Source organism: Rhinoderma darwinii, chromosome 1 (assembly GCF_050947455.1).
Source record: "Rhinoderma darwinii isolate aRhiDar2 chromosome 1, aRhiDar2.hap1, whole genome shotgun sequence".
NCBI lineage: Eukaryota > Metazoa > Chordata > Amphibia > Anura > Rhinodermatidae > Rhinoderma > Rhinoderma darwinii.
Window position 1 is genome coordinate 458,447,162 of NC_134687.1, and position 27,509 is coordinate 458,474,670.

At 41.3% G+C, this 27,509-nt stretch overlaps 1 protein-coding gene across 1 annotated transcript in view; it reads left to right on the forward strand.

Annotated features, from left to right (window-relative positions):
* Positions 1–23,628, forward strand: part of LOC142657579 (uncharacterized) — an 80,298-nt gene extending 56,670 nt beyond the window's left edge. Inside the window, exons 3-7 of the mRNA XM_075832693.1 lie at positions 6,118–6,172; positions 7,857–7,962; positions 15,930–16,072; positions 18,425–18,658; positions 21,003–23,628. Of these exons, the coding sequence (XP_075688808.1) occupies positions 6,118–6,172; positions 7,857–7,962; positions 15,930–16,072; positions 18,425–18,658; positions 21,003–21,698 (1,234 nt within the window). The 3' untranslated portion in view covers positions 21,699–23,628. The remainder of the gene's footprint in view (positions 1–6,117; positions 6,173–7,856; positions 7,963–15,929; positions 16,073–18,424; positions 18,659–21,002) is intronic.
* The last annotated feature ends 3,881 nt before the right edge of the window (positions 23,629–27,509 follow it).

The following is a 27,509-nucleotide window of genomic DNA, read 5'->3' on the forward strand; positions in this document are numbered from 1 at the left end:
AACTCTATACGGCATTTGGTTCTGGATAGCATGGGACACCGGATACAGGTAGCAGGACTGGGAAAACTAGGAAACGCTAAGGGACCATTTGCAGAGACAAACATAGGTAAACGACAACAATGCTCAGGCAATGCATGAAGGGGCCGGGCCCCTCTTATAGTCCAGGGTGCTCATGGGCTAATTTGGTCTTTAATTCAGGTGCGTGTGCTGGCCCTTTAAGAGCAGGCACGAGCGTCCGTGCGCACCCTACAGGACAGAGCAGAGTGAAGTGGAAGTGAGCGCATGCATCTCCTGAGGAGGAGATGGGGACCAGCGCTCACTAATCCATGGCTGCTGCCGTCAGGAGGTAAGTAAACCTGGCGGCCTGTGGCCATGGGCATTACAGTATTCTCCCTCTTACACCCCCCTCTTGGGGCCAGAGCGAGAGAGAAACTTCTTCAGGAGGGTAGGAGCATTGAGGTTCTCCTCTGGCTCCCAGGACCTCTCTTCAGGACCAAACCCCCTCCAATCCACCAAATAAAAGGTTCTTCCACCCACTCCCTTGGTGTCCAGAATCTCCTTCACCTCAAATGTATCTGATGAACCGCTGGGAGTCACTGCAAGACTTGGAATCTTGGAGAAGCGGTTCAGGACCACAGGCTTCAGAAGCGAGACATGGAAGGAGTTGGGGATCTTGAGGGTAGGAGGCAGCCAAAGCTTGTAGGAGACAGGGCTGATCTTTTGCAAGATCTCGAAGGGTCCAAGGAACCTGGGAGCAAACTTGTATGATGGCATCCTCAGCCGGATATTTCTGGAGGACAGCCAGACCTTGGTACCTGGAGAAAACTGGGGAGGTTCTCTTCTCCTTGTGTCTGCCTTTTGTTTCATGCGGTCCACTGCCAGCAGAATGGAGGATTGGGTGTGCTGCCAGATCTGCAGGAAGTCCCTAAAAACAGACTCCGCTGCGGGCACTTCGGACATATCTGGCACCGGGAGAGGAATTTGTGGGTGTTGGCCGTAGACTATGAAGAACGGTGTATTTCTTGTGGACTCGCTTGAATGATTATTGTACGAGAACTCGGCCCAAGGAAGAAGCTGCACCCAGTCATCATGCTGCTTGGAGATGAAGTGTCGTAGGTAGTTCTCCATGATTTGATTGATCCTCTCGACTTGACTATTGGACTGATGATGGTAGGCTGAGGAAAAGTCCAACTTTACATTGAGGAGTTTACAGAGGCGTCTCCAGAACTTTGAGTTGAACTAAACCCTCGATCAGACACGATATGCCAAGGCAAGCCGTGCAGGCGGAAAATGTGTTGGATGAAGAGGGCGGCCAGTCAAGAAGCAGAAGGTAGACCGGTCAGCGGAACGTAGTGAGCCATCTTTGAAAATCAGTCCACCACCACCCAGACCGTACTGCATCCCGCAGAGGGAGGCAGGTCTGTAACAAAGTCCATTGCTATATGCTGCCAGAGAGCATCAGGCACAGGCAGCGGCTGGAGCAGGCCAGCAGGTTTGGAGTGAGCAACCTTGTTAGCTGCGCACACCGAGCAGGATGAAACAAAGTCCATGATGTTTTTGGGCAGCGTGGGCCACCAGAAATGACGGGTAATCTGTCAATCTCGGGTTTTACGGGTACCCGCGTGACCTGCCCGTCTGGAGCTGTGTCCCCAGCGGAGGATTTTCCCTCTTTCTGCCAGGCGCAGGAAAGTCCTCCCCGGAGGGATGTCACTAACTTGCAGAGGGTTGACCGAGACAATGCAAGACTGGTCAATAATACATTATGGAGACTCCATGGTGTCTTCTGTATCGAACGACCTGGTCAAGGCATCGGCCATCACATTCTTGTCGGCCAGACGGTAGTGGAGCTCAAACTGGAACCGAGCAAAGAACAGAGACCACCTGGCTTGACGTAGTTCAGCCGTTGGGCCGTCTGGAGGTAGGTGATATTCTTGTGGTAAGTGAATATCAAGATGAGATGAACTGCGCCCTCTAGTAGATGTCTCCACTCTTCCAGGGCCAATTTGATGGCCAGGAACTCCCAATCCCCAATCGAGTAGTTGCGTTCTGCTGAAGAGAAGAGTTTAGAGTAATAGCCACATACCATTGTCTTGCCCTTGGAACCTCTCTGGAACAGGAGTTCACCAGCACCAACAGAGGAGGCGTCCACCTCCAACGAAAACTGTTGAGATAACTCTGGATGATGGAGGATATAGGCTGATGTGAAGGCAGTCGGTCCTGTCGAGACCGAAGGTCTAGCATATCCACCCGCATCACTTGTGACATCATCATGGTCTTGGATTGACCAGCGGGGTCCATGGCCTGCGCGTACTGTCACGTTGGGTGCGTGGACCCACTGGGCCGTACTGCCATAATGGTATGGCAGGTGGCCAACAGGTCAGAGTCTATAGTTCAAATAGGTGTACCTGTAACAACTTCGGACAGCAGCAACACAGGCTCGGATGAGACTTTGGCAGCAGTCAGACACCAGGCGTGGTGTAACAGGACAGGCGTAGTACTTAGCCCAGGTCGACTCCAACTGTATACGGCACTTGGTTCTGGATAGCACGAGATACAGGTAGCAGGACTGGGAACTAGGAAACACTAAGGGACCATTTGCAGAGTCAAACATAGGTAAACAACAACAACGCTCAGGCAATGCAGGAAGGGGCCGGGCCCCCTTATAGTCCACGGTGCTCTTGGGCCAATTTGGTCTTTAATTCAGGTACACGCGCTGGCCCTTTTTTAAGAGCGGGCACGAGCACCCTACAGGACACAGCGGAGTGAAACGGAAGTGAGCGCTGGCATCTCCTGAGGAGGAAATGGGGACCAGCGCTCACTGATCCATGGCTGCGGCCATCAGGAGGTAAGTAAACTTGGTGGCCCGCGGCCATGGGAATTAGTTACCCTTTAACAAAAATTACATCTGAAGTATTCCACTCAACACTTGCTTTTGTCTGATGAAACAAAAACGGAATTCACAAAGGTATGTGTGGAAAAAAAAAAAGAAGCATTTCAAGATCAGAATACCTTGTCAACCATTAACCCTGTACGTCCTGGTTCAGGGGTTGAAGTATGGAGCGGGTTCATGCGCTGAGCCGGCTCCATACGCTGCGGCTGTCAGCTGTGTATTACAGCTGACACCTCGCACCAACGGCCAAGAACAGAAGTCACTCTGATCCTGGCTGTTTAACCACTTAGAGGCTGTGGTCAATAGCGACCACGGCATCTAAGCCATTAGAGGGGTGACTACCTCCGACAGCCCATTGGCCCCCGTGATGCAATCTTGCGGTGCCGATGGTTGTCATGGCAGCCTGGGGGCCTAACGAAGGCCCCCAGGACTGCCTTATTTCCGCCTCGGTTAAGCCCTGCCTCTGGTAAGGCTTAACAGGAGCCTGTAAAAATGACAAAGATTGCTGGTTCAAATCACCTAAGGGGATTAAGGGGAAGTGTAGAAAATAATTAAAGATTTCAGTAGTGTAGAAAAAAAAAAAAGTTCCAAAAACTTCTCCACTGTTTTTTTTCCCCTAAGGTAATGTTAAAAATAAGTAGAAGTTAACATAATCGGTATCACCGCGTCCGTAAAAGGTCGAACTATTACAATATAACGTAATTTAACCTACTCGAAGAACGCCGTAAAAAAATGAACCGTCCAAACTGCTGTCACCTTCGCTCCCCCCAAAAAAAAAAAAAGTGATCAAAGTCTCATGTACCCCAAAGTTGTACCAAAAATCTACTACTCGCCCCGCAAAAAATAAGCCCTCACACCGCTCAATCGACAGATATAAAAGTTATGGCTCTCAGAATTCGAACAAATAGTTTTTTTTATTTATAAAAGTGGTAAAACCTAAAAAAAGTATAAATGATGGTATTACCATAAATGTATGAACCCATAGAATAAAATGAACATGTAGTTTTTACTTCACAATGAACACCATAAATACGAAACCCTGCAAAAAATGGTGCAATCGCTGTTTTTTGCCCGTACAGATTATTTTTTTTCCCCGTTTTCCAATACATTATATTGTGCATTAAATAGTGCCATGAAAAACTACAATTTCTCCCGCAGAAAACAAGCCCTCATATGGCTATGTCGACGGAAAAATAAGCTATGTCGACGGAAAAATAAGTTATGTCTTTTTGAATATGGGGAGGGAAAAAAACTTTAATGAAAATTGGCCGTGGGGGTTAAAGATGGGGATGGTCCTTTTATGCTTTTGTGTTACAACCATTGGCACTGGTAATAATGTGCAGATAGAGAGTAGTCTCTTAACCCCTTAGTGACCAACAATACGCCTTTTTACGTTCGTCACTAAGGGGCCTTAGGCTAGGCTGACGCCTTTTCACGTGAGCCTAGTCTAAGTCCTGCACGGGTCTCCCGTGCAGGCTGGAGCCGAGGCTCTGCTGTCTGATGACAGCTGAGCTCCTGCTCCAACGCCAGCGATCAAAGTTTACTTCGATCGCGGCCGTTTAACCCGTTAAATGCTGCCGTCAATAGCGACCGCGGCATTTAACTTTGTTTACAGAGGGAGTGAGCTCCCTCTGTCACCCATCGGCGGCCTGCAAATGCAATTGCGGGTCTCCGATGGGGTGTCATGGCAGCCGGGGGCTTGATAAAAGCCCCCAGGTCTGCCCTGGACATATGCCTGTTAGGACACGCCGGAGGCACGTCCTAACAGATTGCCTGTCAGATTTACACTGACAGGCAATAATGCTCTGGTATACGAAGTATACCAGAGCATTATAGCAGCGATCTGAAGATCGCACACTAAAGTCCCCTAGTGGGACTAATAAAAGAAGCAATCAATGTGAAATAAAGATTATTAATAAATTATTAGTAAAAAAATAAATCCATTTTTTTTCCATTAAAAGTGGTTTTATTTAGTAAAAGTGTAAAAAATAAATAAAAGTACAAATATATGGTATCGCCGCGACCGTAATGACTCCATTAATAAAGTTAATATGTAATTTAAACCGCAAGGTGAACACCGTAAAAAAAAACCATAAAAAAACAGTACCAATCAAAACTACGTCTCGTCCCGCAGAAAACAAGCCCAAAAAATCACTACATTGATGGAAAAATAAAAAAATTATGGCTCTTGGAAAGCAACGATGCAAAAACAAATAATTTTAGTTCAAAAGTGTTTTTATTGTGCAAAAGTCGTAAAACATAAGAAACCTCTACATATGTGGTATCGCCGTAATCGTACCGACCCATAGAATAAAGGTAACATGTTATTTACGTCGCACAGGGAACGGCGTCAATTTAAAAACGCATAGAACAATGGCGGAATTTCAGTTTTTTTTTATAATCCCCCCCCCCCCAAAAAAGTAAATAAAAGTAAATAAAAAAATTATATGTACCAAAAAATGGTGCTATTAAAAAGTACTACTAATCCCGCAAAGAACAAGTCCTCATACAGCTATGTAGACGAAAAAATAAAAGTTATAGCTCTTTGAATGCGACTATAGAAAAACGAATAAAATAGCTTGGTCATTAGGGCCTAAAATGGGCTGGTCACTAAGGGGTTAAATAAAGTCCAGGAAGCCAAAGTCTTACAGTCTATGAAGAAACTAATGCTGGAAAGAGGTTGAATATTGCAACAAGACAATGATGCAACATACTTCAAAATCAACCATGAAGTACTTCAAAAAACAAGGAAAGAAGGTTTTTAACAGTCCCAACACTCAGATGTTATTGAAAATCTATGGGTACATCTCGTACATTATCCTACATTAATAGCAAGAATACAAAGACGGTAAGCTGGCTAGAGACATTTGGGAGCTGTGATTTCTGCCAATGGGGATATTATATTGACTGCCAGTATACCCAAACTTTTGTACCTGACAAATAGTATGTTTTGATTTTATTCCTCTATGACTAATTCAGCAAATAAATAATGGTGCATTCAACTATGCAGAAAAGTCAAGGCAAATGTAGGTTTGTTCCCTGCAAAGGTTTTGTTCACTTCTTTTTACTTTAAAAAAAAAATAAAAATCTAAAAGAAACAGCCGGACATGTCCATTGTCAAATTACAAGTCCTTGCAAATGTCAATTTAATGGATGCCTATTTTAAAAAATAGTGAGGAAGTAAATAAATGTCACTAATGCCACATAATATATGTTGGACCATTCAGGCAGAAGATATGTAACAAAAGAGAACATCGCGACAGCCAGATAACGACACAAGTGGTACGTATGATCTTGGAACTAATAGGAATGTTGCATGTTTTCAGATAGATTTGTAGGAGGTGAATTAGTGTTGGTTTATATATTGTCCTAAAGCATTTGTGGACACATTTAGATGACACTACAGAAAACTAATTTTATCCAACAGAGACCTAAACAGTGGATATAAAAAGTTTACACACCCCTGTTAAAATGCCAGGTTTTTGTCATGCCAAAAAATCAGTACAAGATGAATCATTTCAGAACTTTTTCCACCTTTAATGTGACCCCTAATCTGTACAATTCCATTGAAAAACAGAATGAAATCATTTAGAGGGGAAAAATAACAAAACTAAAAAAATGTGGTTGCATAAGAGTGAACACCCTCTTATAATTGGGGATGTGGTTGTGTTCAGAATTAGCCAATGACATTTAAACTCATGTTAAATAGTATCCCGTACACATCTCCCACTATTTAAAGTGATTCTGAGTAACCCCATATAAAGTTCAGCTGTTCTATTAGGATTTTCCTGTCATATTCTTTGTTGCATGTGACCGCAAAAGCCATGGTCCGTAAAGAGCTAACACATCAAAGGGATCTGATTGTTGAAAGGCATCAGTCAGGAGAAGGGTACCAAAGACTTTCCAAGGCATTAGATATACTATGAAACACAGTGGAGACGGTCATCAAGAAGTGGATTACATTTGGCACAACAGTGACATTACCAAGATCTGGACGTCCCTCAAAACTTGATGAAAAGACAAGATGAAAAATGGTCCGGGAGGCTACCAAGAGGCCTGCAGCAACATTAAAGGAGCTGCAGGACTTCCTGGCAGGTACTGGTTGTATAGTGCATGTGACAACAATCTCCTGTATTCATATGTCTGGGCTGTGGGGTAGGGTGGCAAGACAGAAGCATTTTCTAACAAAAAAAAGTATCAAATCCCGGCTATGTTTTGCAAAGACCTACATCAAGTCTGCCAAAAGCATGTGGGAAAACGTTTTATGGTCTGATGACAGAGGTTGAACAAAAGAATGATCTTCTTCTGGTGAAGCCAAAGTTTTGGAATGGCCCAGCCAGAGCCCAGACCTGAATCCCATTGAAAATCTGTGGGGTGACCTGAAGAGGTCTGTACACAGGAGATGCCCTCGCAATCTGACAGATTTGGAGCGCTTTTGCAAGGAAGAGTGGGCAACGATTGCCAAGTCAAGATGTGCCATGCTGATAGACTACTACCTAAAAAGACTGAATGCTGTCAAAGGGTAATTCAACAAAGTATTAGTTAAGGGTGTGCATATTTATGCAACCACATTGTTTTTCTTCTTTATTTTTATTTTTCCACCCTAAAAGATTTCAGTTTGTTTTTCAATGGAATTGTACAGATTATGGGTCACGTTAAAGGTGGAAAAAGTTCTGAAATTATTCGTCTTCGACTGATTTGGTAACATGACAAAAACTGGCATTTTAACAGGTGTGTAGACTTTTTATATCTGCTATATACCTATATATAGGCCCAAAACCTAACCAGAAATGATTTAGCATTCCACCATATGTAAATATATAGTGCTGTACAGGCTCTCTCTGTCTTTCTCTCTCTCTGTCTCTCTCTTTTGCTCTCACCCCCTTTTGCTCTCTCTTTTTCTCTAAGTTGATCAGTCTAGGCTGTTGTACCCTCCGTCATATTCCGCTGTCTGTATTTTAATCAGAATGGGATTCCGAATACAGCCCTAGAAGTCAATGAGCTTCAGTTGGTGGTATCAGATGAAGACCTACAAAACGGGGAGTTGGAATATGCCAGTCAGGTTGAGGGGGGTAAGTTTCTTTGTTCTTTTTTTTTTTCTTGTCCTAAATATTAAACCTTACATAATGTACATACACATTCACCTTGTATTTAAATCTGTATACAAGAAAATCATCATACAATTCCAAATATCACTTCTATACAGTGCCTAAATAATAACTCCATAAAGTATTAAAGTAATACCATGTCATGTATTGTTATATAGTGCCCACACATTACTGACATTGTCTAAATAATACTGCCATACAAAGTCAAAATGAAAGTCTTGTGCAGTGTGCATATAGTATTGCAATTAACTATTAAAATCAGTAATGTTTTGGCAGTGAAAAAAAATAATTTTAAATTCCCTGGTGCTCTAAGGTAGTGAAGAGGTTAATAGTAGAGTGCCTGGTGCTCTGTCAGTGAAGGGGTTAATTGTGAATTCCATAGTATAAGCGGTTATCTTTTACCACTCTAGGGATGTTCTGCTGTTACAGGACGCTGAACAAGGTCAACTTGTCTCCGACTGATCACTTTCAGCTTCCTCTTCTCAGCATTGATGACACAAATTCATCATAGGGTTCTATATTTGGTCTAAATAAATGTTGTATTACTCTTGGAAATGACAGTTGAATGATTTTCCACTTCACTCACCGGTTGCTCCTGGGGGATCTATATTCAGCGGGCCACTGTGAAATGCAGTTCCTGGGCAGTGGCCCAGTTTGCCTACCTTCTAACGTTAGCCCTGCATTACTTCCAGATTATTTAAATAATGGTGACTAGTCCAGCAAGATAGGCTTCTTCCATGACTTCGGAGAACACAGTGTGAAAATTTAATGTAGATATATGTACCACCCACCCCTTCTTTTTTTTTTTTTTTTTTCATCCACTGACTTGTGGTGTATTTACATTGTTCAAGGTTGCAATATACACTATATGGAAAAAGCATTGGGGCATACTAATCTTAATCATTGAATTCAGGTGTTTCATTCAGTCCCATTTCCACAGGTATATAATATCACGCACCTAGCCATGCAGTCTGCCTGTACAGACATTTGTGATAGAATGGGTCATTCTAAAGAGCTCACTGAATTCCAGCGTGGTACTGTAATAGGATACCACCGTCACAACAAGTCAGTCTGTGAAATTTCTTACCTCGCAGCTATTCCAAGATCAACTGTGAGTGCTAATATTGTAAAGTGTATGTGTTTAAGAGCCATAGCACCACCACGTAGAGTTACAGAACGGGGTCGCCGAGTTCTGAGGCGCATAGTACAAAAAAGTTGCCAACACTCTGCTGACTCGATAACTGCAGAGTTTCAAACCTCCTCTGGCATTAATATTTCCAGAAAAATACCTGCGCCGGGTGCTTCATGGCATGGGTTTCCATGGCCAAGCAGCTGCTTGCAAGCCTTATATCCCCAAGCACAATGCCAAGCGTCAGATGGAGTGGCGTAAAGCACGCTGCAACTGGACTCTGGAGCAGTGGAAACGTGTTCTGTGAAGTGATGAATGTGTGGCAGTCTGATGGATGAGTCTGGGTTTGGTGAATGCCAGGAGAACTTTACCTGCTTGACTGCATTGTGCCAGCTGTAAAGTTTGATGGAGGAGGGATAATGCTATGGGGTTTGTTTTTCATGGGTTGGCCTAGACACCATAGTTCCCGTGAAGGGAAATCGTAATGCTTCAGCATACCAAGACATTTTGGGCAATTGTATGCTTCCAACTTTGTGGGGACAGTTTGGTGAAGGCCCTTTTTTTGTTCCAGCTTGACAGTGCCCCAGTGCACAAAGCAAGGTCCATAAAGGCATGTTTGATGTGGAAGAACTTGACTGGCCCACATACAGCCCTGAGCTTAACCCCATTGAACATCTTTAGGATGAACTAGAATGGAGATTGCGAGCCAGGCCCTCTAGTCCAACATCCGTGTCTGACCTCTCAAGTGCTCTACTGGACGAATGGGCAAAAACTCCCACAGACACATTCCAAAATCTTTTAGAAAGTCTTTCCAGAAGAGTAAAAACTGTTTTAGCTGCAAAGGGGCGACCAACTCTATAATAATGCCTATGGATTTAGAATGGGATGTCATAAAAGCTCCTGTAAGTGTCCCAATACTTTTGACTATGTAGTGTGTTAAAGCATAGGATGAGACAATTTTACAATTTTATATATAGATATAATCTACATACAAAAAGTTGTGTAACATTGCAGTACTGATCTTAAATTCTAGCATCTTTAATATTCCAAAATGGCATTCACAGTTATTCTGGTTGCTGTTAGCCGAGACTGCCCGTTACATCTATGTGAGTGATAACATTTCTGGGCTCATAGGTTTTTAGAATATAGACTACGTGCCTTTTAAAAAAGGATATTTTCATTATTAAGAATTAGGTGAATAGAACAATTCAATACCTTCTGTTAGTAGTGTGGAAAATAGGGTTTGTTGCCTTTATAGGCAAATTGTGTTTTGTCACCTAGTTGATACTCACTGTATCTCTAGCTCCCATAATCTGGTAGAGTTAGTTTTTCCAAAATCCGATTACTGTACAGTGCCTACATGCATTTCGTGTTCCAGAAAACGACCGCAAGCTCTGTCCACACATTAAGCCATCATGGAATGCTAGGAAATCTCCGCTCAGGGGCCTGTAGAATTGTGAATAAAGTTTTAGCTGAGAATGAACCAAAAGGTGAAACTCAGGATCAGCACAAGATAAGTAAAGCAAAGTATTTGTAAAGTTACTCAACTTTTTAAAGTAGATTATAACTATAATAAATTGGTAAACCAATGCGTTGGTGAAAATATTTGTTCCAAAGTTAGTAAAGTGGTATTAGTTTTGTGGAATTGTCACAGTTGAAACGAACACTCGCTGTGTACTGAGTACAAAATGTTCTTGTATTCTTTATTTCACTATATTATATTTCTGATTAGAACAAAACCTGCAATAAAAACAAATAGTTACAATTACACAATTTGTGTGAGTTATATAGTATAGAAATCTTTCCTCCTAACCATCACAAATCTAGAGGGACCTGGCAGCATGTCTCGGTTTCAACTGCATCTACGTACTCAGGATGCATATATAGTTGAATTCATTGGTGTAGAAGGGAGCCGTCCGCTCCACCATTCACTATGGAATGCCAGATGTGAATGACTTGGCGCAGACAGGTGAGATGCAGTGACTGTGCCGAGCCACACATAGCACAGACCGGAGGATCTTCTCTGCTCTTTGTGGGAATGGGGCTAGATGAGTATTTATTTTATTATTTATATTAGGTACTATGGGGGCATTATACTGTGTGCGGGGGCCACTATGGCAGTATAATACTGAGTGGGGGGTCACTATGGGGGCATTATACTGTGTGGGCATTATATTTTGTGGTGGGCCACTATGGGAGCATTCTACAGTGTGCAGGGCCGGCCTTAGGTTGGATGGTGCCCACATATGTATATGTGTGTGTGTGTGTGTGTGTGTGTATATATATATATATATATATATATATATATATATATATATATACTGTACACAGACTACATACAGTCAAATATATATATATATATATATATATATATATATACATCCTGTGTGTGTGTGTGTGTGTATGTGTGTATATATATATATATATATATATATATATATATATATATATATATACATACTACCGTTCAAAAGTTTAGGGTCACTTAGAAATTTCCTTATTTTTGAAAGAAAAGCACAGTTTTTTTAAATGAAGATAACATTAATTTAATCAGAAATACACTCTACATTGTTAATGTGATAAATGACTATTCTAGCTGCAAACGTCTGGTTTTTAATGCAATATCTACATATGTCTATAGAGGCCCATTTCCAGCAACCATCACTCCAGTGTTCTAATGGTACATTGTGTTTGCTAACTGTGTTAGAAGGCTAATGGATGATTAGAAAACACTTGAAAACCCTTGTGCAATTATGTTAGCACCGCTTTAAACAGTTTTGCTGTTTAGAGGAGCTATAAAACTGACCTTCATTTGAGCTAGTTGAGAATCTGGAGCATTACATTTGTGGGTTCGATTAAACTCTCCAAATGGCTAGAAAAAGAGAGCTTTCATGTGAAACTCGACAGTCTATTCTTGTTCTTAGAAATGAAGGCTATTCTACTACTCCCTTCAGAGGACAGCACAAACAGGCTCGAACCAGAGTAGAAAGAGAAGTGGGAGGCCCCGCTGCACAACTGAGCAACAAGACAAGTACATTAGAGTCTCTAGTTTGAGAAATAGACACCTCACAGGTCCTCAACTGGCAGCTTCATTAAATAGTACCCGCAAAACGCCAGTGTCAACGTCTACAGTGAAGAGGCTATTCCGGGATGCTGGCCTTCAGGGCAGAGTGGCAAAGAAAAAGCCATATCTGAGACTGGCTAATAAAAGGAAAAGATTAATATGGACAAAAGCACACAGACATTGGACAGAGGAAGATTGGAAAAAAGTGTTATGGACAGACGAATCGAAGTTTGAGGTGTTTGGATCACACAGAAGAACATTTGTGGGACGCAGAACAACTGAAAAGATGCTGGAACAGTGCCTGACGCCATCTGTCAAGCATGGTGGAGGTAATGTGATGGTCTGGGGTTGCTTTGGTGCTGGTAAAGTGGGAGATTTGTACAAGGTAAAAGGGATTTTGAATAAAGAAGGCTATCACTCCATTTTGCAATGCCATGCCATACCCTGTGGACAGCGTTTGATTGGAGCCAATTTCATCCTACAACAGGACAATGACCCAAAGCACACCTCCAAATTATGCAAGAACTATTTAGGGAAGAAGCAGGCAGCTAGTATTCTATCTGTAATGGAGTGGCCAGCGCAGTCACCAGATCTCAACCCCATAGAGCTGTTGTGGGAGCAGCTTGACCGTATGGTACGCAAGAAGTGCCCATCAAGCCAATTCAACTTGTGGGAGGGCCTTCTGGAAGCATGGGGTGAAATTTATCCTGATTACCTCAGCAAATTAACAGCTAGAATGCCAAAGGTCTGCAATGCTGTAATTGCTGCAAATGGAGCATTCTTTGACGAAAGCAAAGTTTGAAGGAGAAAATTATTATTTCAAATAAAAATCATTATTTCTAACCTTGTCAATGTCTTGACTATATTTTCTAGTCATCTTGCAACTCATTTGATAAATATAAGTGTGAGTTTTCATGGAAAACACAAAATTGTCTGGGTGACCCCAAACTTTTGACCGGTAGTATGTCTGTATGTGTGTGTGTGTGTGTGTGTGTGTATATATATATATATATATATATATATATATATATATATATATATATATATATATATATAATGTGTGTATGTAGATATATATAGATAGATATATATGTACATCTACATATATATGTATATCTACATGTATATCTAAATGTATATGTATATCTACATCTACATATATATATGTGTGTGTGTGTGTATATATATATATAATATATATATATATATATATATATATATATATATATAATGAGAAAAAAGAATACAGCAGCACAGCAACAGCAGTGGGTACAGGCCTCCTAGGTTGAGGCTAGGAACCCTAGTTAATGAAATCCCCAAAAAATGAAGAGGCAGCACTCCAAGGAAATTGGTGAAAAAATGTGGTGTGATTATTCACCCCAGGCAGGCAACGTTTCGATCCGTCTCTATGGGATCTTTGTCAAGGCTTGACAAAGATCCCATAGAGACGGCTCGAAACGTTGCCTGCCTGGGGTGAATAAACACACCACTTTTTTTCACCAATTTCCTTGGAATGCTGCCTCTTCATTTTTTGGGGAATATATATATATATATATATTTCTACAGAAGAAATCCCACAGCACTCCGATGTAGTAAGAAAAAGTGGTTTATTCAGTCAGCACAAGCTGCAAAGATTCCATCCTGCTATAGGACCTTAAGCAGGATGGAAACGTATATTTACCTACATCCCTTGGATCGGGATTACCTGCCTGCACCCACTACTATCTTGGAATTAAATATTGAGTGCTGCTCATTTCTGTGTGTGTGTATATGTGTGTGTGTGTGTGTGTGTGTGTGTGTGTGTGTGTGTGTGTGTGTATGTATATATGTGTGTGTGTGTGTGTGTGTGTGTGTATATATATATATGTGTGTGTGTGTGTATATATATATATGTGTGTGTGTGTGTGTGTGTGTATGTATGTATATATATATATATATATGTGTGTGTGAGCGACACAGAAAAATATACACATATAGACACACACCTAATGGAGCATATACACACACCGAGACATATGTACACAAATAGGAACTTACCATCTCTCTTTGCTGCACAGGCTTCCTGCAGGACGGGCTGTGGACGGAGCCTCCTCCTCTGCTCTGCACTTGCTGCCACTGCTTCCCTCTGTGTATGTAACGAGGAGCAGAGAATATAGAGTTCAAATGGCCTGCACAGTGGCGCCTCCTACATGCTGGGAGGCTGCAGCACCCTGTGGCCGGCCCTGACTGTGTGGGAGGCACTATGGGGGTATTATACTGTGTGGGCTGAATGTGTATGGGTGCAGATTTTGCAGGGTTAAAGGCGTGGCTTAACACTTAAAAAAAATTGCTGTGGCGACCTTCGTGCAACTCAAGGGTTTTCTCTCTCTGCAATACTTTAAAGCTGGAAGGTATGTCGAAGCGTATACAAACGCTCCACTGGCTAGGTACAAGATTAGGAGGGATAATTGTGGAGGTAAATGGGGTCACTAGATTTTAACCCCACTGGTGCATGGTGATATAACTGTACGTCATGAGGCTCAATGACCTACAGTTACGTCAGGAAGATCGCAGAATCCAAGTAGTGTGAACAAAGGGAGGTGAATGCCTTTGTTCTAGCCTTGTCACCTCGGCATTATGTTCCGCAGTGATACCTATTAGTGCATAGCTTAGGTATGCCCTAACAGATTCATGTGCATCTTACATGCACACATGTAATGTATTGGAATAGACAGATATTAGAACACATTAGTTTTTGATTTTGAACTGTAAAGTCCCGTAGTGAACCAAAAAATAAATAAACAAAAATGAAATAGCCATAATGCAAACATGTTTTTTTAAATTAAATAAACATTTTTATTAAACATTTTCTTTACTAAACAATTATCACAAAAATAATTAAACATATACTAAGTTGGTATCCTGTAGCAATAATGACTGGTAATATAAAACTAGTGTGTTTATTACTGGTAAATGGTGAACCGCGTAACAAAACAAAAAAAAACACACACATTTGTTTGTTTTTTAAATAAAAGAAAAATCATATAAACTAAACATGCATTTATATGTTCCCCAAAATGATTGCTTAAGTATCTACAATTCATAATGCAAAAACAAGATCTTTTATAAAGCTAGGTCAACAATCAAAAATAAAAAAAGTTATGGCTGTCAGAATGAGACAAAACAATGTGGCTTGCATCTTTAATGGGTTAAAAAAAAAATCTCACACATTTTCCATACTCTACTTTTCATTTCTGTTCTGTACCATCTCCCAATCCAAAAGGCCTATATGTGCCACAGGTGGCACCCCCAAGATTTCACCCCTCCAAGTCAGTTAGGGAATAGAGGTTATAGGTTGATGTTTCTAGCTGTAAGGCATTTGCCCACTGCTCTGCCTGCAATGTAGACCAGACATGTTAACACTTCCTCCTCCAACATTCCTGCCAAAAAAGGAAGACCTCAAAAAAAGATAGACCGCTATTTTCTCTGCCAGATGTCTGCAATCATGTGTCCGTTTCTCCAAGTTAATATTTCACGAGTCTGCAGAAAATCTTAATTTTTCTAGATTTAGAATCCCTTTAAATGCAATGTTGGCCAAGAAATCCAAGATAAAAGCAAGACGTTTAATTTGGGATGTGTGTCAGTTATTTATTTGCTTGCGTCATTTAACAACACCCATGTGCATGAGCACGAAGACTTGGCACGTTCTTTTAAGGCACATTATGATCTTCCTGTGTTCTTGCTTATGTTCTCCAATAGTTGCAGATGTTTCTCAGCAGTCACAACAGGATGATCCTTCCATGTGTACTATTACAGTGAGCGAGTCCAACAGTGATGAGGTTTTTGTTATCTCACCTGGAAATCAGGCGAACGGTCTCACCTTAAACTCTTCCCGTTTACAGGTCAGTATATACTAATATGTAAGCTGGCACAGACCTTCAGCGAAATCTGTATCTACCAACAATCAGGCATATTCGTACATTACAACTCAATCTTTCGCCTTCACTTTACAGCCACAGACTTTTGATCATGGAAAATGTAGTTAGCTCTCTTTACTTGTTAGGAATGCTTTATGTCAACGTATAAAGGTCAGTTTCTTAGTGTGTCTCTCCATCGATTTCGGTTTTATGTACATTCATTATACGATGCTACAGTAAATTACTGTATATACATGTACAAATTAACAAAGAGGAGTTACCTGTTGTTGGAGAAGAAATCTACTAACTCCTTTCGCTATATCATCCATGAAATAAAATTCCTTGGGTGACCCTTTTTTTCTTTACTTTTTAATAAGGAAGTGAGGGAGCCCTGGGTTATAGGATTTTATCTCTGCCTATGTTGTACCTGCACACTGCTTCACAGATCCTGCCATGGCTAGAAGTGTGCAGGTGGCAGTTGTGCATAGAAGGATGGCAGATAGTAGCAAATCCAATCCAGCAAATGAAAGACATTGGCGTTCAATCCAGTGCCAGATTTTATTAGCCACACATATCCCAATACAACATACTAAGCCTATCTCAAGCATGTCACAGTGTAATAGAGGTTTAATAGAGAAGAGTGCTCTCCAAGCCCCACTATGTATTCTATGTTGTGCCAGTCTGGCCTTAATGCCCACAAAATTTCTGTCCATTGTAAATATATGATTTATACAGCGAGAGAACAGTGTGTTTTAAACTGATACGATTCTTTTACTCAAATCCTAGTAGGGCACAATTGCTCCCACGCTACTTAGTCGTATTCAGAATAAGCTTCTTGAGAGTAGGTTCTGCTTACCATTCTTCCTGCAGAGGTTTATAAATGTTGCACTTTTCTGTATGGAAAATCCTTTCGTTTTCTGGTCAAAATGCCCTTGTTGTGTGGATAAGGTGTTAGACATTGATCCAGGCTGTATTGCAAGTGAAATCTAAGGATCGCAATTCCCTGATAAAGAGTTATTATTTGATTGGCTCCCTTTAAAGAGGATGTGTGTTTTTTCCTGACATGTCTCTTTTAGTAAACTCTTGTATTCCCCATGTAAAAACCATTCTGGAGCATCTCTTCTTATAACTCTTGGTTGTGCTGTTCCTCTGTCATTTCCCCTAGAAATGTATGAATAAATTGACAAATGGGTGTTACCATTCCCCTTGTCAATAAGGTGTATACCTACACAACCTGACTCTGTGAGCACTGGTTAGACAGTGTCAGATTGTGTAGGGACCCCCCCCCCCCCACACATCTAGCAGCACCCAGTTGTCAATTTATTTATAAATTTCTAGTAGGAATAACAGAGTAACGGCCCAACATAGAGTTCCATTACTCAAGAAAATGTTCTCCAGAATTGTTTTCATGGGGAATACAATTCTTTAATAAAACAGACATGTGAGGAGAGGTGACAGGTCCTCTTTAATCTAAGAAGCAATGCATTGATACCCATGAAGACTTGAAGGGGATTTCAGATTCACTGCTGCTTCAATGTAATTCTAGACTACAGTTTATGGCAGCCTGTAGCCTGTCCTAGGCTGATGGAAATGGTTCCAATAATATCGCAATATTAGGGAATTGCTATTTATACAGTCAGTATTTTCTGGTAGGTTCACAAAAGGTCAATCTACAGAATCATACAATGTGCTTTTAAACATTATGCCCAAATGTGGAGTATTATAGGCAGAATTGAGCAATGTTGATCCTAATAGACTTTTGGTTGCTTTTTTTTCTCTTTTATTTTCATAGTGCAAACCACTGAGCCACTGTACTTTCCTTGCAGCTTATGACAAACCGTCAAGGCTGGGTTCACACTTGGGTGTAGTGGTTCAGTAGCGAGCCACAGAACTGCTGCATTGAAAAACCATGCATGCTTTTAAGTTATGTGACTTTTGTGATGGCTTTGACTGTTACATGATGTCATTTATCATGTTGCGGTCATCACAACAGTCAAAATGCTAAGAAGCCCCTGGAACACAAAGGTAAGATGTTCCCATAGAAGCTGTTCCTGGAATTGCTTCTATGGAAAACACACAGTGGTACCACCTAAAATTTGCAAGCAAACGCATTGTAATTATGTTTTTTTGTCATTATAGCCATTGGATTAACATACAAAAGCCAAAAGAATTGGGCATACTGCAGATTGTAACAACTTTCTGTAACTATGACAATGTGATTATTAAAAATTAATTCTTTGCCAGTTCTTTTTTTTTTTTTTTTTAAAACAATTAAAAAAAAGGTTAGCAAAATAAATCAACCAAATGTTTTGCATTAACTGTGACCTCTCATTCTAGGTAGGAAACCTAAAAAGAAGTGTGACCAGCCCTGCCTCTGTATCCGACTGGCTCACCTCAGATTACACAAGTGTGGATCTAACTGTACAAGACAAAGCAAATGAAGGTGTAGAAGCAGATGCAGCCAGACAGAGGGCCTGGAGTGTTCGCACTTTTAACAGCCTTTTGCCTCAACTACAGATGAAATGGCGCAATCGCACTTCTAGTGGTTCCTTTACAAAATTGGTGGACAGTGTGAGTAAATCTGTCGGTTTAGAAAATTCTATTTCAAATACCTTATTGGGAATTTTGCGTTAATATAAGGGGTTGCCGATTCAGGACCCTCCTCTATTCGCCTGAGTGGAGAGGGGGCTTTAAAGAGCCCCATTAGGTCTGTGGGTTCTGGCATATGGATGCATTACACAGGGCAGTCTACTGATTTCAATGGGTACCATGTGTTGCTTTATTTCCCCTGTGAAGGTTCTAGAGGAATTGAACAGTTCCTGATAGGTTTCCGCACAGAATACGGCTTATCACTAAGGGTCCCAGCATTCGGATAACCAGTAATCAGTTTATTGTTGGTAGACCCTTGTAACAAAAAAGGATTATGCAAAGTGGAAAACCACTTTCAAATCCTTGACTAAAGTTCTCACAGTAAATATACATATGCTCCTTTTACTTTTGTTTCCTTTTATTTATTGCATATATCCGCATATTATGTAACTGAAGAAACCTCACACGTATATTTCGCATGAAGAGTTCCTATTACTGGGACTAGCTTAGAATTGATGCTGCGCTGCTCATGGTTACTCTTCATTGTAACATCTCTGTGAGCATTATAGTCCACTGATGATGATGATGAAGCATTTAGTCTCTGGTAGGTCTTTAGAGCCCTATTTTTGCAGGGAAAGCTCCTGGCGTATATACCAAACATATCCATAGGTCCCTATTCACCTGGTATATGCCAAAAGAATGTCCTTTTTGTATACAACGGGCTGGTATGTATCGGCATACCTTTTTTGTTTTGCTATATAGAATAGCGTAGTAAACTGCTCTGCTCTATACAGATGGATACAGTAAAAATTCTTTACTGCACAGTATAAGTTTGTTACAATGGGAGCCTCCTGGCGACGTATGCCACTGTATGCCTATACAGTCGTATATGTTGCAGTTTTCTGTGGAAGTTATATTTTGAGAGATACTCTTGTGACTGTTGTGAACAGGGCTTTACACTGCTATATTATTGTGTGTGGCCCTAGTGTGAACTCCTACTGAGCATAGCAGGATATATACAGTAGCTAGAAGATGACCGTCCCCTGTGCACTCCATATCCGGCAGAGTGCTGTAAAATTTGCTACAACTTTGGCTTTACTGGTAGATCTACATTAGGAGCTTTCTACTTTAGCAAGTCCTGTATGGCCCACATAACCGCGCTGCTATGTAAAGCCGCTTTGTATCTCTTGCATAGTGGGGATTATGTAAAAACAAGTACACATAAGAGAACAACAGTGTCACACATGGCACAAAAAAATAAACGATTAGATCCTGGATTTCATTGTGATGCCCTTGCAAAACGACGACTTGTTGTTTCTCGCGGTTATAAAACATTAACCCAGATAATTTATTTCCTGTTGCTTATATAGCACCAGCATATTCTGCAGCGCTGTACAGAGATTGTCATCCGTTTCTGTCCTGTCCTCAATGGGGTTTTCAATCCAATTTCTCTGTCAGACACAAATACACATTAGGGCCAATTTCATATTAAGCTAATTAACTTGTCAATCCAGATGTTTGTTGTAACGGGAGGAAACTATCATAAACGCAGGTGTCCCCTCTCCCAGTTCTAGTAGGCACAGCAGTGCCCCCAAGGCTTGCCAATGTAGTGTCCACCAAACAGTAATTACACTTAAAAGGACACTCCGGCCAAAACGAAACTTTCCCGTGTGTACCATTATGGTATTCCATATGTCGGTCTCTCCCCTGTTAATTTTCTTGCTGCTTCTATCTCTATATATCAGACTGGGCTGGTTGCTTAGCAGCAGTGTGAATCAGGCTCGGTGGCACGCTTTCTCTACATATGTCTATGGAGATCTGTGTCACACATCGCAGGCTTCAGCAGTTCCTGCACCACACTAGTTTTGCACGGGGGGGGGGGGGCTGGTGGCACAAACTTCTATAATCCGCTATCACTGATACTCAGGCCGGTTCCTGTCACAAAGGTATAATGAAGTAGAATATAGTGCAGCCTCCCTGTCTGTATACTTATGGTTTCTCAGCTTATCTAGGAGAGTATAGAGAGCATGATAATCAGTGTCCCCGGCATGGTATAGTCTTTAGCTGGTCATGTGATGCTGTGCTGAAGCATCATAGGATTGATAGCAAAGCAGAGAGGAAGAGAAAGCTGGGAAAATCTAAGAATCAAGATTGAGGCTTTTTTAAAGCACAGACAAGGCAGCAGTTCAAAAAGTAAGTTCAGTATACATAAAAGAAGTGTAGTGTGGTATACAGTCAGGCGGGGAATGCAGACATGGAAAAATGTGTTTCCACTGGAGGTCTTCTTTAATAACTTGTTATGCCACTAACCGTTTTGCCTTTCCAGGGTTGTACTGCATATGTGAAAACTGTAAGTCCCAAGATCCCTAGGAGAGCTGGGTCTGCTGCACAGATTGGGGAAAATTCAATCCGCTTATATTCAGAATCTTCAGACAGTAATGCCTCTTATCCTCTTACACACTCCGCAGACCTCCAAAGAAATCTCCCACCAGGCAACCTCAAGAGGACACGGCAATGTTTTGGGTTGCTAAATGATTCCTCTGATTGTGTCCACTCTGACCAAACATCTGACTTTGTAAAGGAGAACCATAATCTCTGCCAAAAGACAGCCACAGAGTATCCAAGTTCACTGAAAACAGTATCGGCCAATGGAGTTTGGGCCAAAGAGCTATCAATGAACTTTGAAAAGCCACACACGGTTTTTGTAATCTGTGAGGAAGCAGATGATCAGCAGCCCCTGGTATTTGATGACCAGCTGAGCTCCCCGACAGAGTGTGAATCACACTGTTCTGATATGGGTTGCAAAGCTGATAACTGCTCTCTGGCATCTAAAAGGTCTTGCTCTCATTTATGTCCTTGGATAAAGTCGTCTGACATTTCCATTTATCAGTGTATACAAAAGAATGTATCTTTGGGTTCACTCGGGAGTCTCAACCCTCAATGCACTGCAACTGTGGGTAGACCCGACTCTGCAGAAAGCCCAGATTTCCAGTCCCCACCAATAGGATTAGTAACGGAATGACTGCACTTAGTGACATTGAACAGGGGTTATTATATCTGTAATAAACTAGTGGTCTTTAAAAATGAACATCTCATATTGTTTCATGGTGATCAGTTTATCCAATTATCTAGGAACATTGATAGAGGCACTGACTAAAAAGAGCCATCAGTGCCATGAAAGACAATTGGCACCATCTCTGTTATTGCCGGTGTGTACTTCACATTCCTAGGAGTCCAATAATACTTTCTACTTAGTAGTTCTGTTTTGGACAAATACGATAGAGATCAATCATTGGCCGAAGGACAGAAACAAGTCTGCGAGACGTACCGTGGACTGGACTTCATGTAACGCCTGTGTAACAGTCCTGTCTCTCTTTCTCTTGACTTAAGATGGACTTAAGATGTACTTAAATTGCTTTATATTTATTTGGACTTGGGATTTCATTGACCGACTTGTACAAACCAACTCGGCATATGGCGTACACTGTTCACAATGTTCTATATTTTTTTTTTTCCTCACAAGTTGTAAAGCACAGCAGAATGAGATTATTAATAATTAAACTATTCATTAACGCACAATATTACACACTGTGGCAGTCCTAGTTACACAGGAATTTCATTTTCCACCTGCGTTTTCTATAGGACTACTCACCCCCACCCCACAAATGCATTTTGTCCTCTTCTGCACGCTACTTGGGTATATTTATGTATTTTCACTATCTTCGAGGAATGCACTGTAAGCACAAAAATAGTTGTTATAAACTTTGTATGTATTTACTCACTGTCTGGACAAGAATTTAATGTAATGATGTACATGAAGAAATACAGGATCATTTGGGAAAGGTAATTTCACCTGCATTGATTGTAACCCTCATCGTACAGTTACATTTTACTTCTAGTGCTGCTACATTAGGTGGTAGAAGATATATTCCCACAGGGTTGCGGTGGTGAAACAAAAAATTGCGCCGCCTCAGGACATGTATATTGTTGCAGTTTACTGTAATTGGCAAGCATGTTTTCTTTAATGAAGCACTACTGCTTTAATGATTTAAAATAAATACTAATGGGAAACGCATTACCACACCGCACTTCCTCCACTGCAGTAATTATACATATTTTCTATTATACTTTTTTACTCCTATAAAAGTTACTGCCCTATAGACATGTGTGAACCTGATTTTATAAAATGAAGTACACTACCATGGTAAGTTTGGTCCTGGGTGAATAGAAGTGTCCTTTTCCACTGATTACCGACAGCTCAATAATACAGAGCAGCAGGGACTAATTCACACTTGTGGATCTAAGTCATTATTATGCATCAGTATTAGTAATCCAAAACCAGGAGTGGGTCCAAAACACTGAAACATTTGCTACTCTTCCATTATACTTTTTCTCTGTTTGTCGCACGCCTAAGTTTGGCTTACAAATACTGATGCAAAATATTGTCTGAATGTAGCCTTAGATTACCATAGTACAGTTTTCACTAACTCAAGTACCTCCAACAGGTTACATTTGAAAGATTTCCTTAAATTTGCACAGAGGACATGAGTGTCAGTGCATCAGGAATTGGTTCAGGTGTTCCCTATAGGTTATCGACATAGCATAACCTGTTTGGGACACTTGAGGACTGGAGCTGAGAAACCCTTCCATAGAGTTCTATAGGGATCTACGTGTGGTTCAGTAAAACTGCAGGGGTCAAAGTGTTATGGGCTGCGTGAAACTTGCCTTACATCTATAGCAGCAATTTTCTTTTTTCAAGCAGCACTCAATTCATATGTACGGTATGTGGTGCCCGTCAACCGGTTTAATCCAACTCGCCCACACTCTGTCCATAGTCCAACAGAATTTGGTGACGGCACACAGGAGCCAATCTCACTGGTTATAAAGTATAAATTTCTACAGCAGTGTTTTGACTAAAGTTTTTCTTAATCATTGTGAGACCGAGTAGCCAAAATGTCACAGATTGTTGGAGTAAAAGATTTAGGCTATGTTCACACGGGGTATTTTGCCTAGTTTTTTGATGCGGAAACCGCGTCGCAAAACTCGGCAGAAACGGCCCGAGAACGCCTCCCATTGATTTCAATGGGAGGCGTCGGCGTCTTTTTCCCGCGAGCAGTAAAACTGCCTCGCGGGAAAAAGAAGCGACATGCCCTATCTTCGGGCGCTTCCGCCTCGGACCTCCCATTGACTTCAATGGGAGGCAGGAGAAAGCGTATATCTCGCTGTTTTATGCCCGCGGGCGAAAAACGGCGCGATAATTGCCGCGAAAATCGGCGTGCAGGGAGAGGAATATCTGCCTCAAAGTTCCAAACGGAATTTTGAGGCAGATATTCCTCCCCCAAAATACTCCGTGTGAACATAGCCTTATACTTTCTAATCATTGAGTTTGGTTCCGGAGTGCTGTCGACGACTTATTGGACTATGCACATCTAAAGCAGTCAGATGAAAAGACTTAAGGCTCAGCCAGAAAAGTATTTGTTCAAGGAAGACATTATAGAACAACATATTATATATAATCCTTTAGGAAAGGCTTTTCTGATCTCTCACACGTCTCACGCATGTAAGGGTGCAGATACACGTAGTGTGAAAATATGCAACAGGAATTCTGCAGCGGAATTACTGTTGCGGATTTTGTGGTGAATTGGCTGTGTATTTGTGTCGCGGATTTCAGTGTGGAAGTCTGATTTAAATTCTGCATTCAAAATCTGCAACACGTACAGAAAACACTTTTCCACACACAATTTTAAACCATGTATGTGTTGGAAACTTTGTTTTTACCCATAGGAATACATGGTGTAAATTTCTGCAACAAAAACTACTCCACGTGTTACTGCACCCTTATACTGGTGTGTACATGAGCCATAACAACCAGCCAGCCACCCATAGTGTTAACTGTTGCCTTTATGACCAAGTATACTGTTTTTGGTTTTAAATATCAATTTGCTTTGCGTTTCACAGAGCTGTTTCTATTGATTTGATTGCCTTACACTAGCCTCATGGACACCAAGTACAACGTTAACATACAAGCTTTCTTTTTTTTTTTACTTTAAATCCTACATCTAGCTTCTGTTTTTTTTTTTCAGTAAACCTGGTTGTTGTCTGGTTTAGCTGACCCATTTTCAAGAACCCAGCTAGGAAATTCTTAGTGGTAGGGGTCTCCCATTAGGGTGCTCATCTATTAGTCACACTGAAGAGTGGTTATAATGAGAGTCCCTTTCTCTGGGGAACCTGGCATGTGCATTATATGTACAGCCCATGGATTTTAATGAGAACGATGTAATGCTTTATTTTCCCTGTGGTGGCGCTGCAGGGGAATTAAATACTTACTGTGAGGTTCTGCCATGGATTACAGGTGATTGCTTGGGACCTTAAGGGTATGTTCACACGATTAACAAAATGCGTCTGAAAATACAGATTTTCAGAAGTTTTTTGAGCAACTCGCATTTTTCACGCTCGTTTTTGGAGCGGTTTTCAATAGTCTATGGAAAACGGCTCCAAAAACGTACCAAGAAGTGTACTGCACTTCTTTTGACGAGCCGTCATTTTACGTGCCGTCTTTTGACTCGTGGGAAGGCTCGTGGGAACAGAACATCATAAAATCCATTGCAAGCAATAGGCAGATGTTTGTAGGCGTATTATGGGCGTAAAAAAATGCCTGAATTACGTCTGAAAATACGCCGTGTGAACATACCCTCAGGCTGGGTTCACACGACCTATTTTCAGACGTAAACGAGGTGTATTATGCCTCGTTTTACATCTGAAAATAGGGCTACAATACGTCGGCAAACATCTGCCCATTCATTTGAATGGGTTTGTCGACGTACTGTGCAGACAACCTGTCATTTACGCGTCGTCGTTTGACAGCTGTCAAACGACGACGCGTAAAAATACAACCTCGTCAAAAGAAGTGCAGGACACTTCTTTGGACGTTTTTGGAGCTGTTTTCTCATAGACTCCAATGAAAACAGCTCCAAAAACGCTGTGAAAAACGCGAGTTGCTCAAAAAACGTCTGAAAATCAGGGGCTGTTTTTCCTTGAAAACAGCTCTGTATTTTCAGACGTTTTTGGTCACTACGTGTGCACATACCCTCACAGTGGGACATACAGGGATCTTCTCTTCAGGAGAACCTTCTAACAAACTTAGTGGACAACCCCTTTCAACAACTTCAAAGTAAATTATTGGTGTTACTGCATTCTTAAGTGTACATAATATTTTCAGACATATCCCTTCCAAGGGAAGGGTTCTAGCGTTTACATATATTTTGTTGTATTACATAGTTCATCTAATTCAATCACACCAGATATTTTAGTTATGGGCAAAAAAAATAATAGTCTAATTAATCCTGATTAGATGCAAACTAAAGAGGATTATAGAAATCAACCCTTGTTCTGTATGCAACTCCCTAACCAGTTACTCAGATGGGACGTTTTATTACAGCCTGTACTCGACCAGTGCAGTTTATTACTACGATTTGACCGTATAGTCATAGACCCTTATGCATGGACATACAGTTTGTTTCTGTAAGGGTATGTGCACACACACTAATTACGTCCGTAATGGACGGACGTATTTCGGCCGCAAGTCCCGGACCGAACACCGTGCAGGGAGCCGGGCTCCTAGCATCATAGTTATGTACGATGCTAGGAGTCCCTGCCTCTCTGCAGGACAACTGTCCCGTACTGTAATCATGTTTTCAGTACGGGACAGCAGTTCCACGGAGTAGCAGGGACTCCTAGCATCGTACATAAGTATGATGCTAGGAGCCCGGCTCCCTGCACTGTGTTCGGTCCGGTACTTGCGGCGGAAATACGTCCGTCAATTACGGACGTAATTAGTGTGTGTGCACATACCCTAAGAATGATAATCCCTTTATGACTCTGCAACATTGACTGAACGCCTCTTGACCAGATTTCATATGAAATGATAGTAGGAATTAATGGATGTGAATCAATGTGATGGAAACTAATTCTACAATGTTTATTTTTCTAGTGATTGACATGTGTAGCGATCTTGTCTATGGGCATTAATTTAAATGTAGCAGAAAATGCATTGCAATATATATATATATGCAAGCGTGTCTAATGAATAAAGAGAATATATGGTTATTTTTTTGTGAAGCTTCACGCAAACATATTATTAACAAGCCTGCCATCTAGATAAAGTTGGATTATAGATAATATATTTGGCCGGGGCTCAACGACGGCTAAACGGCCTTTATTATAGCACTATGATCCTGGTAAAATTGCACATGTACATGTGATTCCATGCTACTGCGATATTGCACTAAATCTAACATTTACAGGATACAATTCACGTGTGATTCTCCTCCTGATAAGTGTTCTACTATTATATTACATGCCATATTTTCAAAAGGCATGTGAATTGTATGCATACAAGTTTTGCATAAAATCTTATGTACTTTTCACATGTAGTTTTGTGGTGTAATCTGGTGGCTGGTAGTTATGGAAATCCTTTTTTCAGCCTTAGGCCACTTTAACCTGTTAGTGTTTTTACGGCGGCCACTAACTGGCTTTATTCCGATGCAATAGCCTTTTTACAGCAGCCCTGCTCTTAGGGGGCGAGATCGATATCTGTATGGATCTCACCCGTTTAACCCTTCAGATGCGGCGCTTAATAGCGAGCACTGCATCTGAGTGGTTTTGGAGAGCGGAAGGAAGCTTTTCTCACGCCACCGGCATCCTGCGTAAGATCGCAGGGTACCGGTGCCTTCTATGGCAGCCGGGGGTCTAATCCGTGACCCAGGTCTGTCTGCACCACACCGCAAACTGTATTTAGATTAGATGTTTATTGCAGTTTTCCACAATTTGTGGT